Here is a 19,199-nt window from a genome sequence, read left to right as displayed (position 1 = left end):
CTTAGTGGTTTTTCAATTTTGCCTATAAATAAAAGGAAATAAGTGCACTACTGGGGACTTGGTTGGAGCACAGATCTGATCCTCCCCCTGCCTCCCCTTCCCTGGGCTCTGGAGTGAGACCCTGTGGGTTCAAATCCCAGCTCTGATCAGTACTAGTGGGACTGTGGGCAAGCTCAGTGCCTTCATCCATAAAATGGGGATAATAACAGTGATACCTCACAGAACTATGGTGAAGATTAAATAGGTGAATATAGGTAAAGCCTCTTAGAACAATGCCCACCATATAGTAAGTGCTATGCAAGTGGCAGCAGTGGTCTTTATGCATTGTGTTCTATCTCTGGTCAGAGATTCTACAACTTTCTGCCTGCCTAGCACAGAGGCAGATACCCTTACCTATCATCTACTTCAACTCAGAAATTAGCATGACAATATTTTTGAGTTCTATTTGGAAATATTTTTCAGTCAACAAATATTTACTGAATATGTATTGTGTGCCAGGCACTGTTTTGGACTCTGTAGACACCAAAATGAAAGCCTGCATGAAGCTGGGGCTCCACTGAGAGAAATGGGCAGATATGCACAGTTGGTGACCTTCCATGAGATTGGCGCCATTACTCACAAAGAGCCTTAGGGGCTAAGAGAGAAGGGACACACAGGGACGGAGATGTCCGGCAGATCTCCCTGAGAAGGTGCCATTCTTACAATCCTCATGGTTATACATCTCAGGCTTTGAGATCTTAATTATGGCATTATACAACTGATGTTTTATTTCTCTTGTGTAATCTAATGCACCATAATATCTCTGAACATAAAATTAAAATAGACTGAATGGATTCAACCCCCTTTTACTGAGGAACTGCGCTAAGGGCTTTCACACACATTATATCATTTAGCCAGTTCTCTACGAGGACGTCCAGATTTCTTCAGAAACCAGGATGCCAGATGGGATAATTTTTTGATGGATGGAGTCCATTACCAGTTTAGGCCATGAGCTCAGGTGATTGAGAAAGCATAAATCAGACAATTGTCCTGGTGTTGCCACTCTCTCCAATTTTTAAACCTTCTGCTACTAATGGAGATATTACCCGACTTTCCTGATGGTAAAAGAATTAGCTCATTGAATCACCACCTGATCATCCGGATGGCAGCTTTTCTTTTTCACTGGTTTCCAGAGCATTGTTTAATTTTTACACTAGAGAGGGTGGCTGGCGTGTTTTGTTTCTTTGTGTGTGCTATGTTTTCCTGCCAAGGACTCTGGCTGTCTGGTTTGCGCTTAAGCCTAGATGTCATGTGTGTGTCTGATGGATGGTGGAAGAGGAAGAGATGCTCCCCCCCCCCACTCCCACCCCGTCGGCTCCTACTTCCAGCTGTGTTTCACTCAGAGATCACCAAGTCAAGCTCAGTTTGTCAATCAAGTTCCCAAATCTGAGCTCTTAAAAGATCTTACCTAGTTCAGTGTTCCCTAGAGGGATGGAGAATTAAACAGGGCTGGTGATGGGTTACAGGGTTCCCCAGTTCCCTTCTGTGAAGTTCAGCCACAGAGAGTGAGTCAGAATAGTCATGAGGCTGTCTCCCTGGCACTAACCCCAGACCTGTTTTAAATAACACATCTAAATGTTAATGCACACTTAAGACAACAGTGCAGCTCATACTCTTTCCAAATTGATTCATTTTGCAGTGAGCCTGATGCAATTTACTCAGTATAAAAATGCCTCCGGCAATTAGGGGAACAAAGGGGCAAAACTGGCAGACCACAAGGATGACAGACAAAGAAGATGACGTGAAAGCTGGGGCCAGAATTAATTTTCTTTTTGAGTCAGACATTTTGGGGAATGTCAGTAGTAAACAAAAGCATTCTTCACAAGAGAAACGTGAGGATTCTCCATCGGCAAAAACCGATGGGAACAGTCTGAGACGTGACTTTGATGGAATGCTCTGGCAGCCTCCCTGGTTCCTAATGGTGTCAACTTACGGGTGTCTGGGTTTCAAACAGTAGATACAGCTAGTGGAAGAAAGAGTCAAGTTTACCCTACATTGGTGGGTGGGGTTTTCCAGATCACTGAAGAATAAGTCCTTTACCCCTTCACTAGTAAGATCACATTGGAAGAATGTGGCTCTGGAAAATATGCTAGAGAAGAAATAAAATTGTTTAGCCTGGGGAAGAAAGTTAAGAAGAGACATGAAAACTATCCTCAAATGAAAAACTGCTTTGTTAGGAGAAAGTAGGCTTGTTCTATGTGATTTCAGAGGAGAAATAGAGGATCAAGATAATGGTGAAATGGGAACGGGACTAACATATATTGTCTACTCCAATGATCCTAGGTGCCTTGTATACATTATCATAGTACTGCTTCATAGGGAAATGGCGGTATTAAATGCCATCATATGCTTTGGTGCTATGACCATGGTAAGCACTCAATATATATTAGCTATCATTGTTCAAAGCAATAATCCTCACAAAGATCCTACAAGGTAGGTATTACTGTTCCCATTTTATGGATGAGACGCCAGAGGCTTGAGGAAATTAAATAACTTTTTAGAGACATTCAATAACTTTCCAAGGGAACAAAGCCAATGAGGGGGCCATTAGCAAGTTTTTCCTAGCAGCTTTAGCTGCCCCGTGATGGGGTGGTCTGCTGTGCAAGATGGTGAGTGTTCTACTGGTTGGAGCCAGGTGAACTAAAGTCAGAGGAGCTTAGGAAGAGGGTCTTGCATTGGTTAGGGGTTGAATTCAATAACTTTTTTTAATTTTTAACATCTTTGTTGGAGTATAATTGCTTTACGATGGTGTGTTAGTTTCTGCTGTATAACAAAGTGAATCATCTATACATATACATATATCCCCATATCTCCTCCCTCTTGCGTCTCCCTCCCACCTTCCCTATCCCATCACTCTAGGTGATCACAAAGCACCGAGCTGATCTCCCTGTGCTATGCGGCTGCTTCCCACTAGCTATTTTACATTTTGGTAGTGTATGTAAGTCCATGCCACTCTCTCACTTCGTCCCAGCTTACCCTTCCCCATCCCCGTGTCCTCAAGTCCATTCTCTACATCTGAGTCTTTATTCCTGTCCTGCCCCTAGGTTCTTCAGAACCATTGTTTTTTGTTTTTTTTTTAAGATTCCATATATATGTGTTAGCATATGGTATTTGTTTTTCCTTTCTGACTTACTTCACTCTGTATGACAGTCTCTAGGTCCATCCACCTCACTACAAATAACTCAATTTCGTTTCTTTTTACAGCTAAGTAATATTCCATTGTATATATGTGCCACATCTTCTTTATGCACTCATCTGTCGATGGACACTTAGGTTACTTCCATGTCCTGGCTATTGTAAATGGAGCTGCAATGAACATTGTAGTACATGACTCCTTTTGAATTATGGTTTTCTCAGGGTACATGCCCAGTAGTGGGACTGCTGAGTTGTATGGTAGTTCTACTTTTAGTTATTTAAGGAACCTCCATTGTTCTCCATACTGGCTGTATCATGAATTCAATAACTTTTAAGCTTCTTTAATGCTTGATAATTCTATGACTGAAATATTTTCCAAGTTCTGCTAGCTAGACTATGCCTTTAACCCATCTTAGCATAAATGGTTAAGTGGGAATGTGAACTTGGAGAGGCAGCCACAGAAGAAGGCCAAGGACCCAAGGACCATGGACATACAGTGAAATGCAGGAGTTTTAATTTTTATCTGAATTCTGGCTTTGTCAACCACCAAATTCATCTGGCTCACATTCCGTACACAATGGATCTGCTGTTGCTGGCTCCCCACACCCCAGAGGCCAGTTAGACAACTTAGACCAGGTGACAGAAGGTTAATCAAGAAAGATGACAGACAAATGGGGATTTTTAGAAATGGAAATCATCTAGGTCTATTGAGAGGATGACCCAATGGGCACCAAGAGGCTCCCTATGGGGAGTGACCAGGCTGCAAAACTCCAGACAGAGGAGTCTCTCTCAGGCCTGCAGGTAAACATCCGATAGAGATAGAATAATGAATAAAATTCCATGCAGTCAGGGAGGAATGGTAGTCCTGGGAGAGAAAAACAAGATAATGGAGGGGATATTCAAGGAACAGTGGCGAGAATGCAACTGGAATTCATCCTAGCTTGTGTGAAACGAAAAAAAACTCAATAGGAGCCAGTGTGCTTAAAGTGGGGATGTAAAGACTTTAGTAAACTAAGGAGGGGGAGAAACTGGGGGAAAAGTACCAAGTAGAAGATTAGGAAACACAGAAAAAATATATAGGAAATTACTTAGAAAACTGGAAGGGATAAAAGGATCACAGTGGGGTAATCAGAAAACATTGGAACCACTTATTTCTGAGGCTAATGTATGCCGGCATCTGCTTAGCAGTGTGGGATGGTTAGGCTACAAATGATGACACAGGCTGAGGACAGTCAATATATTTGGGGTTGGGTAGAAGGAAGCAAGTTGTTGTGGAAGATAGAGGTAAAATTTTGGTCAAGAGCTTTCTAGGTGCATTTTTTCCCCCTTAAAACTATATCTTAAGTTCTTGAAGAGTTCTTGGCCCCTTTCTTTTCTTCTTTTTTTCTGGCTGTGCCATGCGGCATCTTAGTTCCCCAACCAGGGATCGAACCTGCGTCCTCCTGCAGTGGAAGCGTGGAGTATTCACCCCTGGACTGCCAGGGAAGTCCCGAGATAGCATTTCTTGAACATACACTGTGAGTCAGGCACTGTGCTAAGCACTGGAGATAAAATGATAAATAATGCCCATCCCTATTCTTAGGGAGCCTACTTGGTGAGAAAGACATGTAAAGAAACAGATGTGGTACCGTGCTGAGAGCTCTAATAGAGATGTGGAACAGGCAACAAAAGTTGGTGCAAAGGACAGTGTAATTAACACGGCTTGGGGTGGGTGTAGAGTCTCAGGAAAGGCTTGATGGAAGAGGAACTAAGAGATTCATTCTTGAGAGAGGAGAAAGACTGTATGTGGTGGTCAGGCAGGTGTGTGTGTGTGTGTGTGGAGGGGGACAAGAGGGCTTGAAACAACTTGCTTTACTTGGGGGCAACTGTAAGTAGTTGATGTAAATGAAGTACGGGTCTAAGGGAATGGGGTGAGGCAGGCTCCAGAGAGGCGGGGCCAGGTCAGGGTTGGTGCCATGCCAATGGCCTCAGACTTGAGCCTGGGTTGGACAGGGTTTTACTGAAGGCTTTGAAGCAAAGGATTAACAACAGCCTGCAATATTCACCTGCCAGTTCTCTCCTTAAGGTCTTGATTTGCTCCATTTTGGGACTTCCTAATACCCAGGAAGAGTCACTGAGGTTATCATCCTCGAAGGCTTCAAGGAACGTTCCACAGAATTAACAGTACAACACAGAATAACAATTCGGCTTTGGCTTCTCCCTCACACTCCTTCAAATGGACTGAAAATCTGAGTCAAGCAGCAGGGCCACGGAGGAAACAGACTCTCTCCTCAGAGGCCCATTGCTCACCAGTCATTTCAGCAAAGTTACCCCGTGGGTGGAGGAAGGCCCCAGACACTCAGGTAACCTGGTGCCTTCGGGTGAATGGCCTCACGAAATATCCAAGCCACTGGCAATGGTAGTTCGCACGCCTGGGCTCAGCCTGCTCTATTCGAAAGCTGTGGCCTTCCTTTCAAGCCCTCCCCTTTCTTGCCACCACAAGACTTACCCACTGGCAGAGGGAAAGCTATCAGTAATCTGAAAGCAGTGGGAACTCTCCTCTTGGAGTTTAGTGATGTAAGATTCTCTCAGGAAGAGACGTTGCACCAAATCCGTGTGTAGATTTTTGTAAAGCCTTTAAATGTGAAATCCCTTGGTTGATCAGCTCTTAACATAGGCTTTGAACCATAAAAGAATGCATCTCTCTTCTAACAGCAAGGGGTTTAGCTAGACATGTGAGTGTGGCACTACAAACAAAACAAAAAGGAAAAAAGAAAACTTAGAAGCAGGCCAGGTAATGAAAAACAGGGAGCTTTACTTTGAGGCCTAGAGTGAGTACAAGGCTGACCTGGGTGATTATGCAGGTTGTGGTGTTTCTTTACTCCTGTGCTGTCAGCACCGGTTACCTAACCTTTCTCCACTACAGCTAAAAGAGCTGATGATTCCATCACCTGTTTTTGCCTCCTTACCACAGACAGAGACCTGATACCTGCAGGCAGGGGGCAGGATTGGAACAGAGCTTCAGGAAATAGGAATCCGAGGCCACATTCCCTGGTTGGACTTTCTATGACCTTCTGCAGGGCCAGGCATAATGCTTTCTAGTTCCTGTTCTCAGGGCTGCCTGCTCTCCAAAATGTGTTTCTTCTGTGGGCTGAGGCCTTAGAATTTTGCCCTTAATTTTGGATGGGAAGGATTATATATATATATACACCATAGAAAATATGCAGCTGGGCATTTATTAAGAATAATCAAAGGTTAATCATCACACATAAATGATAATGTATTCCTAATTATTGGTGATAGGGAAGCCCGTAGCATAGTGATTGAGAGCATGGACTCTGGAGCTGGACTACTTGGGTTCAAATCCGGTCTGCTGTACTAGCTGTGTGACTCTGGGGGAGTTACTTAACCACACTGAGCTTCAGCTTCCTCCCCACTATAAAATGCAGGTAATAAAAGTGCCTCCCCGGTTGAGTGGTGGCAAGCATAATGTTAAGTGACATGACACATGGAAGACACTTAGACCAACGCCCAGCACCACACAGGAAGCACCAGTTATCTCCTGGCTGTGGTCTGAGCCCCACATTCACATGTGGAAATCTAAGCCCCAGTGTGGTAGCATTAGGAGGTGGGGCCTTTGGGATGTGATTAGGTCATGAGGGTGAAGCCCTCATGAATGGGATTAGTGCTCTTATAAAAGAGGCTCCAGAGAGCTCCCTTGCCCCTTCCACCATGTGAGGACACAGAGAGATGGCACTAACTATGAAGCAGGAAGAGGGCCCTCTTCCTGCTGGCGCCCTGATCTTGGACCTCCAGACCCCAGAACTGTAAGAAATAAACTTCTGTTGTTTATAAGCCACCCAATCAGTGGCATTTTGCTATAGCAGCCCAAACAAGGACTAAAATTTTCCATCTCATCCTTATTATTATTATTATTATTATACAAATTAAGAGGAATGAAGGAAGGGAGGCAAGCCCCTACTCAGGCTGCCAGGGTGCCGGCTCATCCCCTGCCAGCAGCCTCACTCCTTCTCTGTTCTCTATGTGTTGGCACTTAGGAAGAAGTCAGCCATGAGAGAGCACTGGATCCCTGTCGACTAGTGGGAGAGCCAGGACTGCAGCTGGATCATCACAGGCCGCAGGGCCAATGCCATTCCAGGAACCCTAAAAGAGCTTCTCAGAGGAGGAGATATTGACCTGGGGGCTGAAGAATGAATAAGGATCTCTGGCAGAGAATGAGGTGGAGGGCAATCCATGAGGAATAACGTGCCTTAGCTACTCTTCCTGCAAAGGAGGAGGGGAGGAAGGAAAGATGACAGGAGAGTCCTGGGGTCTGAGCCAACAGTGGCCAAAAAGCATAAAGAGCTTGTACTCTGAAATCCACTTGTGCTGGAGCAGAAAATAGTTGCATACATGGACTGTCTCCAGGGAGGTAGATCCTACCAGAGGGAAAGAGAAAGTATGAAAAGTGCCTGGACCCAGGGTGAAATCTTTTGAGCACTGGTAGCAGGATGTTTGCTACAAGAAGAGGTGGGCTAGGGGTGGGGGTCTAGAGACGTTTCTGTCTGGAGACTGCCTCGGTGGGAAGTGGATGGGTTCTGTTGCCACACAAGCCAGTGGGACAGACACCTGAGAGTCTGGGCACGCTGAGAGACTGGATGGGGCAGGGTGGTGGAGCGATCACGCGGCCCCAGCACACCACCTCCTTTCTCAGGCTGCCAGGCCTTGGCGTATGTGCCCCCTTTGTATGGGGTGCCTTCCTCTCACTGTCCGCCTGACCACTCCCCTTCTCCCATCAGAGCCAGCTCAGTTGTCTTCTCCGTGCCAGCTTGTCACCAGCACCTCCGCGGCACCTGCGCACACACCCATCACAGCACTGCAACTGTCCCTGATGTCGTCCAACACCAAACCTCATTCTGAGCCCCTTGAAGGCAGGATGAACCATCAGAGTCCAACCACTGCCTGGGACAGAGTAAGACTCATAAACGTTTATTGACAGAACGCATGATAGAATGAATGGGTGAATTCCTTGACACCAGTGGTGTATCGCCTAATTCCTCCACCTGTTCTTAATATCTCCCTCCCCACTGGGAAACGGTGAAGCTCAGTAAGCACTCCTGAGATGAGAAGTGATTGCTTTTATGCATTTTGACTTCTCTTTGCATATAACATATATTTATCATTATGGGATTTGCCAGAGGGGTTTACAGGTATTCACAGTTCTCTAATCTTCCTAGTGTTCAATCCATCAAATATCCAGGGCACAGTGGGAAAATGAAAGCAATCAGCTCAAAAGAGCCCCACTACAAGCCTTGGGCTGTCAAATCTCGAAGGTCAAAACTGGCAGAAGCTGATGGTCTTTTCATTTATTTTTCTTGACGCCCATCAGTGAAAGCAATCGTGAGTAAAAGTTGTACCTGCCAGGAAAGGAATTGTCCTTTGCACTTAGTGGCAACCTTCACAGTTGAGGTATACTCTGACAGCTGCTTCCTGAGCCCCAGGGAGAATCACACATCTATCCCTGGGCGTGGGCAGAGGGTGGGGAGAAGTACTTTTTATCTTTTGACTGATTGGAGACTCTTCTCTGATCTCAGGCTGAACTTTTAATTTTCAGAGCTTAGGTTTAAGAAGACTTGCATCACAGAACTATTGTAAACTGATCTGGTGTCCGTTCACCTAACACAGAACACCTTCTATGTGCTAGATGCCGTGCCAGGCACTGTGAAGAATGAGAAGATGTACAAACCGAGGACTCTAGCTTCAAGGCGCGTGGCCCAGAACTAGATGACCAAATATCAGATGAGCTTTTCCTGACTGGTTGAGAACAGCTCTTAATTTCCTCAGAGCCAGGTGTGCTACAAGGGTTCAACTACAAGGCTTCCTCGGGGAAATAACATGAGATTTTAAAAAGACACAGAAGATCTGTGTTCCCCTGTGTGTTACCCATGACTATCGACAAATCACTGAACCTCTTTTCAGTGATTCAGTTTACTCATCACTCAGATTCAGTTTACTCATCTGTAAAGTGAGGATAATAATATATACGACACAGATTGCAGTGAAGATGAAATGAGTCGATGGATGTTGATGTATCTGGTACCCTGAACAAGCACCGTGCAGATATTTACCATGAATATTGACAACATAGTGTCTACCTCCTAAGAACAAAAGAGTGCCATGGCCCTGCTGTTAACCTGGGAACTAGATGAGAGACAATATACGGCATTCTGAAGAACAAGATGCATGGTGGATGGTGGGTGAATAGTGGATGGATGGATGGATAAGTGCATGGATGGGTAGATGGGATGGAGACTCCCTCTGACTCTAAAAGGTCAGGCTCCCTCTAGTCCACTATGTATTCTTCTCAGTCTCCATGGCCTTGAAAGCCACAGTCCTTTTGAAGAAAGAATAAGAGATGTGTTCTGAGAAGACCAACCAGTGGAGACCAGTCCCATCCATGACCTGGGATACACCCAGCTACCCCAGCTTGGGAGCTGCACAGCAGGCAGGATCAGGCCAGGCTTGGATAGCCTTGTCACTAGGATGTCTACCCATAAGGGAGAGAGAAATGACTCTCCACCCTGCACACAAGTCCATCTCTCCTCTCCAAGCTTTCTTTTTAACTTTTCTCTTTCGTGTTTAGTAAATAGTTATAGAAAGCTACCCGCTATGTGATCAAGCAAGTCAAACTGAGATATTAGCCGTCATTCTTAATTTTTGATGCACATCAGAATCCCGGTGGCACTTCTAAAAATTCTTATGCTCATGCCCCTTCCCAAGACTAATAAAATCAGAATCAACCTGGGGGGGAATTCAGCTGTATGAATTTTGTAAACTGTGTGGTTCTTATTTGTACCCCTAAACCTTGAGACCTACCATTTCGATGGCTTAAAGTCCACGTGCTAGAGAAGACTAGCATTTAATCACTGTTTCAATATTACTACTTAAAGGGGTGAGAAATAGGATACATCCAGGCACAGTCAGTGGGACTGGTACTTTGGGGTGCAACCTAGATCTTTCCGAGGGGCATGAAATTGCTAACCTTGGCCCTTCTTACACCTACTCCCCTACAACCCTGAGCAGCCTGGAGGAAGACTGGCCCAGGAGCCCTGAGAGGGGCCGCTGGGAGGGGTGAGGGGAACACCCACCCTGCATTATCTAATTTAACTTCACAACCGCCCTATGAGGTGGTTCGGTTATTACCATTATACAGATAGGAAAGCTGAGGCTCCCAGAGACTCAGAGACTTGCCCAAGCCCACAATGTGTGTGGGGCCTACCTCTCCGCACACTTAAGACTGGAATCTCACGACCGCCTCTGCTCAGAGAGCTCCCGGCTGCACGACTGTTCCCGTGACGGGGTGTCCAGGAAATATGTCCCTGACAAGCCTAGGTGTGAGTTTTAAGGCTTTTAAAAATCATCTTTAAAGCCTTTGAATGGCTCTCTCTTTTTAGTGTAAATCACCCAGACATTAAAGCCCTTATTGTACATTTATTAGTGTGTTATTCAGACCAAGGGGAAAAGGGAGAAGCTGACACTATGAATGACTTTGAAAGTGAGAAGAAGCTGGGCCTGAAATTAAAGCATTGTGACACTGCCACTCAAGGGCATCAATTTCCATAAATGATCACCTTTCTTTATTCCTGATCGCGTTTATCCTGTTATCAACATGTGAGGAGAACTCTGGCCGGGGATGCTGAATGCCACAGGCCTCTGATTTCCCCACGCTGGCCGGACCTGCCACAGTGCCCTGGGCTGACTGAAGTTAAACCTAGCACAGCCTGGCAAAGGCAGTTAGTCATCTTTTCAGAAGCAAATGCCCTGCGTCATCTTTCCATGTTACCCTACCCTGAGCCTGTCCCTCACTCAGCCTGCTGAGACCAACCGGTCTGTTTATAGGAAAATCCAGGGTTCTGTACATTAGCGGTGGAAGGTCTCTGTGGGTCAGTAGTGGGTAACTGTCCTGTGTGCCAGACTGGGGGGCCCATACATAGAGCAGAGTCTAGCATTTCCTGCTCTTCCATCCTGAGTGGCAACCTGAGGTGGTGTGTTGGCGTTGTAGGATGGAGGAAGGGGCGGGGGCACTGGAATCTCCACTTCAGGAGGTAAGAAGCTGAGGTGGGAAAGAGCTGTGGTTGTTCTACTACCACACTGCAAATTAGCGGTGGAGCCCCGACTGACAGCACACTTCCTGATGCCCACCAATCAATATCGCTTTGGGTTAAATTCCTTCGGCAGGTCTCCCATTAGGATTGTTCCTGGTTTTTTTTTTTTTTTTTTTTTTTGGTATGCGGGCTTCTCACTGTTGTGGCCTCTCCCATTGCAGAGCACAGGCTCCGGAGGCGCAGGCTCAGTGGCCATGGCTCACGGGCCCAGCCGCTCTGCAGCATGTGGGATCTTCCCGGACGGGGGCACGAACCCGTGTCCCCTGCATCAGCAGGTGGACTCTCAACCACTGCGCCACCAGGGAAGCCCTGTTCCTGGTTTTAAAGCTGGACTCTTTGGTCAGAACTGACTGGTTTAAATAAACATGGCAGCTGTGTGGGTACACAGCATGGACATGGGTTTTTCTTCACCTGGGCAGGGGGGCTGCAGTTTTTAGTCCAAGGGCAATGAATTTGAGAATTTCTTGATGCAACTATTCAGCTGGGAGACAGACAAAAGAGAGTACAGGAGCACTGGGCTCTGGGGTCCAACATGGGCGTGAGTCCTGGCTTTGTCAGGAGCCTGCACTTTGACCTTCATCATACCTCATCAGGCCTCTAGGCCTGGCTTCCCACATCAGAAAATCAACAGGACAGATGGAACTCAAGTCTCATTTGAGTGTAGGGGTTAAGCTCCCACAGAAAGGTGAAGCTTCATGCCATGAAGAATCTTGTTTCTCCGCTACCCACTGGAATGAGCCTTGTTTGTGCTGTGAAAAGGCCCGGACTGCTTATCTTGGCTCAAGCCCAGGTATCACCAAATCCTTTAGGTTTAAAACATCTTTTCAAGAATTAGTAATTCAGGGCTTCCCTGGTGGCGCAGTGGTTGAGAGTCCGCCTGCCGATGCAGGGGACACGGGTTTGTGCCCCGGTCCGTGAAGATCCCACATGCCGCAGAGCGGCTGGGCCCGTGAGCCATGGCCACTGAGCCTGCGCGTCCGGAGCCTGTGCTCCGCAACGAGAGAGGCCACAACAGTGAGAGGCCCACGTACCACAAAAAAAAAAAAAAAAAAAATTAGTAATTCAAAAGATTGGCAACTTCTATCCCCTCAGTGTCCAATTCTTCCCTCCACACACTGTGTAGTTCTGGTCACATATAATAAAGTCCCCAGACACCCGAGGCTGCAGGAGAAACTGTGTGCGTGAAGAGGAAGGAAGACTCGGGACGATGTCCTGGAAGGAGGCCTGGAGAGTCGCTCTTACAGCCTGAGACACCGCCAGGCCTTGTGCTTGTGTTCTTGGGTCCAGGAAGGCGCCGGTTTCACACTGCCAACTGCTGCCGACTGCTCTTTCAGCTGAAAGGCAGGGACGTGCTGGAGGCAGAAGCAGCAGCTGGGCTGCCTGTGCTGGCTTTGCTGGCCAGTGACCTTAGCTCAGCCTCTTAAAATTTCTGGGCCCTAATTTTAAAACATCTGCATAAGCAGATGTTTTTACTTGTTTCTCCCTTACTGGACTGGATGCTCCTTGAAGGCCGTGCCTGTGTCATCTCCGGCTGTGTATTCCTAGCACCTATTACATGGTGGCGCTCCATCCATGGGAGTTAAATGAATTATGAGTGAGAAGGATCTAGCATGTATTAAGTATCTACTACAGTTGGGTACAATGTGAGCCATCTTCCTCATGCCGTTTCACGACTCATCATATTAAATAGGTATTATTATATTCATTCAATTCATGGAACTTCGTGGCCTCTAATTCAGAGTTAAGATGTCCTCTGCCTGCTGGATTCTGTGGCCAGTGGGGCTGGCTGTCTGACAGCCCATTTCTCTGCTTCCTTGCTTCTGTGGCCGCTCTGGCCAGGCAGATGAGCAGGCCAGGCACGCGTCGTCGGCTGTCCCCTGGGAGGCCCCGGGCCGAGCCAGGCTGCCTTGGCAGACTCAGGCGCTCGCGCTCTGAATCATTTAGATGTCACGCACGCTGCTGCGGCCTTCCAGGCAATGAGGAGAGGGGTCCCCAGCAGCCTCCCCCAGCCTCCCGTGCCTCCACGCAGGCTGCTGCACCGAGTGCTCACGACTTAGTGGTTTCCTGGGTACTTGGTGGCCTCTGACTTGTCTTTCCTCTGAGTCAGGCTCTCCCCAGCCGACTTTGCTGTGACAACTTCCTTCCTCGCCACTACAAATGCCGAATGTTGTTCTCCCAGTAGCGGTCCCTGAACCATCATGTTCTGCTCTGAGAGGAAGCCATCTGTAGTCATCACTCTTATCACCACCAAGATTTCACCACGTCCCCCTGACCACAATGATGGGCTACTGGGGTCATCTCTGATATTAAAGGGAATGAGCTTCCAGCAGGGCAAACTGCCAAGGACCTCAAAACCAACAGATTCTGGAGTCTGACACTGACTCCATAATCAGAGAGCAGACGAGTCTCAATCCTCTGTGATCCCCAATTGTAAGCAGAGCAGAGCAGAGCAGAGCAGATGAGGGTATTAAGTAATGGCCTCTTACATTTGTATCCTGCTCAGGGTGTGCAAAGCCCTTCACATCCTTAATTGCACTGACCCCACATGACCCCACATGACCCCACGTGACCATGTGAGCTGGGCCAGCATCATCATCCCCACTTTACAGATGGGGAAACCAAGGCTTAGGTGGGGATGGAATTTGCCTCAGGTCATAGAGCTCATTCATGGAATATCCTTTCATGAACCATCAAAGGCTGGCCTTCTGTATCCCTATCACCTCTATGGTCCTAACAAATACAAAATACCCAATAAATGATTGTTCATTGAACTGACGATTGAATAGTGAAATAGGACTTAAATTTAGGGCTTTGATTCAAGGGCATAATAATTTTTCCGCTGCACTACTGTGGTCCAATTGAGCTCTTCCAGCAATGGGTAAAAACAGTCTGAAGTCAGGCTGGTTAGGTTCAGACCCCCTCCTCCCTGTCTAGCCAGTGACCTTGGGCAAGTTATTTGGCTTCACTGAATTTCTTCATCTGTGAAATGGAAGATAATAACAGTACCTGCTTCATTGTGTTGTTGAGTATTAAATAAGAAAAGGCGTGTAAAGTGCACAGCAGTGATTGGCTGGCACATCTAGGAAGTGTGTAATTAGTGTTAACAACAGTTATTACTATTGTAAGAGTAATAACAATTACTATTGTTATAGGGTATTATTGTTATAGGGTAGGGATGGGCCTTATGTGTCTGTGAAACCCAGTACCTGGTACAGTGGCTGGCACACACACATGAGTGTAGGGCTCAAGACACTTGCCTCCCAACACTGACACTCATCACGTGACAGGGAGCAAGTCCCTTACCTCTCCTGGCCTTAGTTCCCACACCTGTGAACTGACACGGTTGAACCGGGTAAATCCCAGGGCTCCTCCCTGCTCTAAAATGCTCTATTTATTTCAGTGGTCTCAGTGGGGCAATTTTGCTCCCCAGGAAACATCTGGCAATGTCTGGAAACATTTTTGTTGTCACAACCAGGGGAGGTGCTACTGGCGTCTAGTGGGTAGAGGCCTGGGAAGCCGAGGACCATGCTCAGTGCAGTGCCCACAAAAAGAATTGTCCGGCCCTAGACGTCAATAGTACCGAGGCTGAGCAACTCGGATCCAGGCCGACGTGAATAGCCAGAGCTCTCTGAGTTGCTGGACAAGCGCCTGTGACCTGCAGCTTGCCAGGCCCAGCAGCAGAGCTCCTCCACGCAGCAAAGCAGTCTACGGGTCGCCCCTTCAGCTGCGCCCTTGCGCCCTCATCTTGTTAGTGGGGAGGCTATAGCTCAGGCATCTTTAACTTAAACTGGACTCACTCTTGGCCCGGCCAGGGAGAGGGGAGAACATCTCGGCACAAGACACACAGAGCCTGGCCTGAGGCAAAGCCCCTGAAGATGTAGGGGCAGCCCTAGCAAAGCCATCAGGTCAATGGGCTTGCCCAGCACCCCTGCTATCTTCCTCCTGCCTCAGCTCCCACCCTCCAGGGGGCAGACCGATCCTGGTGACAGAAGAGTCAGGCTGGGAAGAAAATGCATTGGCCAGCAGGGTGGACACGGAGACTGGCGGCCAGGGCAGCCTCAGGGGACGCTCACGGCCTCCTGCACCGCGCAGTCTTGGTCTCCTTGTTCTCAACACATGAGGAGGAAAGGCTGCCATCACATGCTCCCTGGCTCTTCAAAGAATCTAGATCAGCTCTTTTTGCAAGGTTCCTTCATCTTCCATTTCCTCTTTCCCAACCCCATCCTTTACCCCCTGAATACCTGCTGAGAGGCTATGGGTTTCCCAAAAACAGCCCGAATGAGGAAAGGGGAGACCTGGGGTCCAGTTAAGGCAACTATAAATAGGCTGCCTACCTCTGCTCTCTGCCTCAGTTTTCCTGTTTGTTAATGGGAACTCAGCTGGTAGTTATGAGCACAGGAAGATAAAGAGGGGAAAGCTCTTAGCAAGCCCCCGTGGCCCGTCACACCGAGGCGCTATCGTTTTCCTAAGGATGCTACACAGGAACCAGGCCCTGCGACTTAGGAAGTGCTAAAATCCTGCAGCACTTGTCCTCTCTCACACATGCTCATTCTCAGCCTGCATTTCAGGGAGACCCCAAACTCCATGTCCACCTGTGACATCAATGTCTCCCTACACGCTACCTAGCACCTCAACAGATTGATTGCCTGAAGTCCCAGCAGCCCCAGGAAGAACTCTCTGGTTTCTGCCAGGCTTGGTGGGGCAGGAATGTTGAGCAGAAGTCAAAACAAACAGCTCATGGGGCTGGGCAAACACATACAGGATGGCACTGCAGCCGAGGCCACCGCCATCCCCACCCATGGATGGGAGACCTTGCCATCTGGGGCTTCTCACAAGAAAAGGAGGCTATGCTGGAGGAAGCCTTGGCCATCAGAAGACGGCTCATCCCTAATAGTGGGCAGCTCACACACCTGACATTCCTGATTTCTGGTGAACAGACACAATTGGTGGCTGGGTCCCTCCCAGCCAGTCCAACGAGACATTTCAGAGGCAAGAAGATAGGTATGAGTTTAGGTATGAGGAGAACACCTTTTCTGAAGCCAAGATTTCATTCCTGCTGGGATTGTAGCAGCTTGTAGTTCTTTGAAACACAAATAAATACAGATGGGCCAGTAGCAGGGGAGTGGGGTGGAGACTTTCAAGAAATGAGCAAGGAGGCCATATAGCTTCATGGGAATTGCAGTAGGCAGGATCTCCCCACTGACCCAGCACACCATGGAGATGGGGAACATCATTGCTCAGATGGAGCCTTTCTGAAACGTATTTTCTTAGAAGGAAAAATTTGAGGTCTTTCTCTAGCAAACGCGCCACAAAGAAGGATCTCGCACTCTTGTTGATTATCGGAGCAGGGACCCCTCAAAACTGAAGTCTTATGGAATGAGAAAAAAGGCAGGCACAGAGGTTCCCTTGTTCAGGTTTGCTTTCCAGCGTCACTACTTCTAGAGGCCTGATGGGTCACTGAGGAAGCACGTGAGTGTGTCCAGGAGGCTTAAGTTCACTGACATGGGTATTGGGTATGACTTCAATGTTGTGCAAGCCTTAGAGGTTCTAGAACAGATCATGTTCCTCTCCTGAACTGATACCGTGCGGCATCCCTGACCTATTCTGCTGTGGTGTCCCACACTGCTGTAGGACCTGCTTGGGCAGCCACAATTGTTTGCTCTTTCCCTTCCTGCCAGATTTCTTCTGGTAAAACCCAGTTTCCAGTATATTCAATTACTTTCATATTGGCCTTTCAACACTCCCCTTGGCTGTTTTCTTCTTGGCCCCATCTGGACTTTGGGAAACGAATATCTTTAATAGCCACTCATTAAATGTCCACTCTGCCAGCTGGTCCTCTGGCCTCTGGAAGGACCGTCAGCCTGGGCAGCCAGAGGACCCCACAGATCAGTGCCCAAGACACCATGCAGGGAATATTAGCAGTAATGGCTCCATCTGGACCCTACTACCCATTAAAGGACGATTGTGAGTTTTAAATAGATGTCAATTTAGTAGATGTCAAATTTCCAGGGTGTTCTGGAAATTTGTAGCCCAAAGCCAAATCTCCGTTTACATAATGGGTTTTGGACACGGGGAAGGACTTACCCATGCTTTCCTGGAGTGGGTACCAGGGGGATCTCTCTTCCAGCCTCACTGTGGGGCAGTAGCCGGGCGACGTACCTCCCGGAGGGCTGCAGGTGCCTGTGCACCGAGACGGCCAGCCTGCAGTGCTCGCTGCTGCTTCTCACCCATGGACTCAAGATGCTGTGCCTGGAGTTCATCGAGGTGTTGAGGAGGAGGAAGGCGCCTGCCAAGAGACAGGGAAGGTGACTCTGCAGCGTGTCCAGAAGGGAGGACCAGCATAAGCTCTGTGGCGGGATTTAGAGACCAACGGCGTCAGAGTCAGCGATGCTAGAGGCCTTTCTCGCCTTCCTTACACACACCTGGCCCTCTTCCCCCTCTCTTAGGTTGTCTCTGTAAAAAGCAAAGCCTGAGGCAAGAGGATGGTGACCTGGGACTCGGGCTTTATCATCAGGCAGATCAAGGTTCTCACCTCAGCTCCCCTACTTACTAGCTCTATGTTCTTGAGACTCAGGTCCCTCATGTGTAAAATGGGAATGAAAACATCTACTTCAGTGGTTGTGAGGATTATGTGAGGTAAGCATGGAGAGCACGTTACACAGTTTTAGGTAGAGAGGAAGCACCCTTATAAAATAATCAATTATTTGATTTTGACTGTCTTCTAAGTTAGAGATGACACTCACAGATTCTTTCCCAGCCAGTAGGCACAATTAACAAAGTCCCATAAGAAGCAGAAGACTAGGACAGATTATTTAATCCCCAAAGAGTGATGAGAGTCAGAAACTCAACCCAGTGCTAAGATGTTCTTGGTGGAGGAGGGCAGCCTAAAGAGAGTCCCTCCCTCCGTACACGTTCCCAGAGTGGAGGCAGGACATCAGTTCCATCTTATAAACAACCACGTAGCGTATCTCCACACCTCACGAACCAGGACACTCTGGGGTATCTCAGGCCACACTATGGGTCACAGTTTAAATCAGAGCTGACCTGAGTTCTCCATATCACACTCAAGCCAACTTCGGACTCAACTGACATCTGCTGGACAATTCAGAGTTTCCCAGGAATGTATGGGTTGGCTCTAGGCTTCCCAAATAGTTATGACCAGTTCAAGGTTTTCTCTGACAGGTGGGTGGCTTATTTGGGTCACTTATTATGTAGCTAAGATCATGGCTCCCACTCCTTTGCTTTCTAGCTAAGTGATCTTGGGCAAAGCATTAACTTTCTCGGTTTCCTCATTTATAAAATGGGGCGGGAAGGGTTGGCTGAAGTTAGTCATCTCTTAAGATTCATTTCAGCTCCTGAGTTTATGAATCATATGCATTTGCAACTGGTCTCCACAAAGAGAGCTCTACAAATCCCTCCTGGTGCCATGCCTGTAGAGTTTCCCTCTGGGGCAAGTCAACCCTAACTCCAGTAGCACAGTCCAAGAGACCTAAAAGCACCTTGTATTCATGGGGATTACTGTCGGCATAAAAGCACGGCACCATTTTACGTTCCCGGTATTCCTTCTGGTGCATTATTTTACTCGCTACACTCTGCACTGAAGTTTTGGACCTTTAGATGCTGCTCCTTTTGCAGTGAAAGCCTAGTCCCACAAGATCCCCAACTCCTGTAGAAACCAGCTAACAAGTGCTCAGCCTTCTTTAATCACCCCCCAGTGCTTTGAATTAGTCTCCTTCTGCAGATAACCCAATTTACCGAGTAGGCAAAGGGAACTAGCAGCCTACAATAAAGAATGATGCAGATGAAGGAAGGGGATTCTTACCAGAAGCAAAGCATTTCTAAGCACACATATTGTGTCAGGAATTTGGAGAGGTGCAATGT

The 19,199-nt window shown here is 47.6% G+C and overlaps 1 protein-coding gene across 1 annotated transcript in view; it reads right to left on the bottom strand.

Annotated features, from left to right (window-relative positions):
- The window catches only part of LOC115854330 (ALK tyrosine kinase receptor-like), a 608,779-nt gene that overhangs the window by 189,014 nt on the left and 400,566 nt on the right, over positions 1–19,199 (bottom strand). The window contains exon 4 of the mRNA XM_060309236.1: positions 17,403–17,604. Coding sequence (XP_060165219.1) covers positions 17,403–17,604 — 202 coding nt within the window. The remainder of the gene's footprint in view (positions 1–17,402; positions 17,605–19,199) is intronic.

The sequence above is a fragment of the Globicephala melas genome, chromosome 12 (genome assembly GCF_963455315.2).
Source record: "Globicephala melas chromosome 12, mGloMel1.2, whole genome shotgun sequence".
Taxonomy (NCBI): domain Eukaryota; kingdom Metazoa; phylum Chordata; class Mammalia; order Artiodactyla; family Delphinidae; genus Globicephala; species Globicephala melas.
The sequence above is the reverse complement of the archived record's forward strand: the minus strand, read 5'-3'. Positions and strand labels throughout refer to the sequence as shown.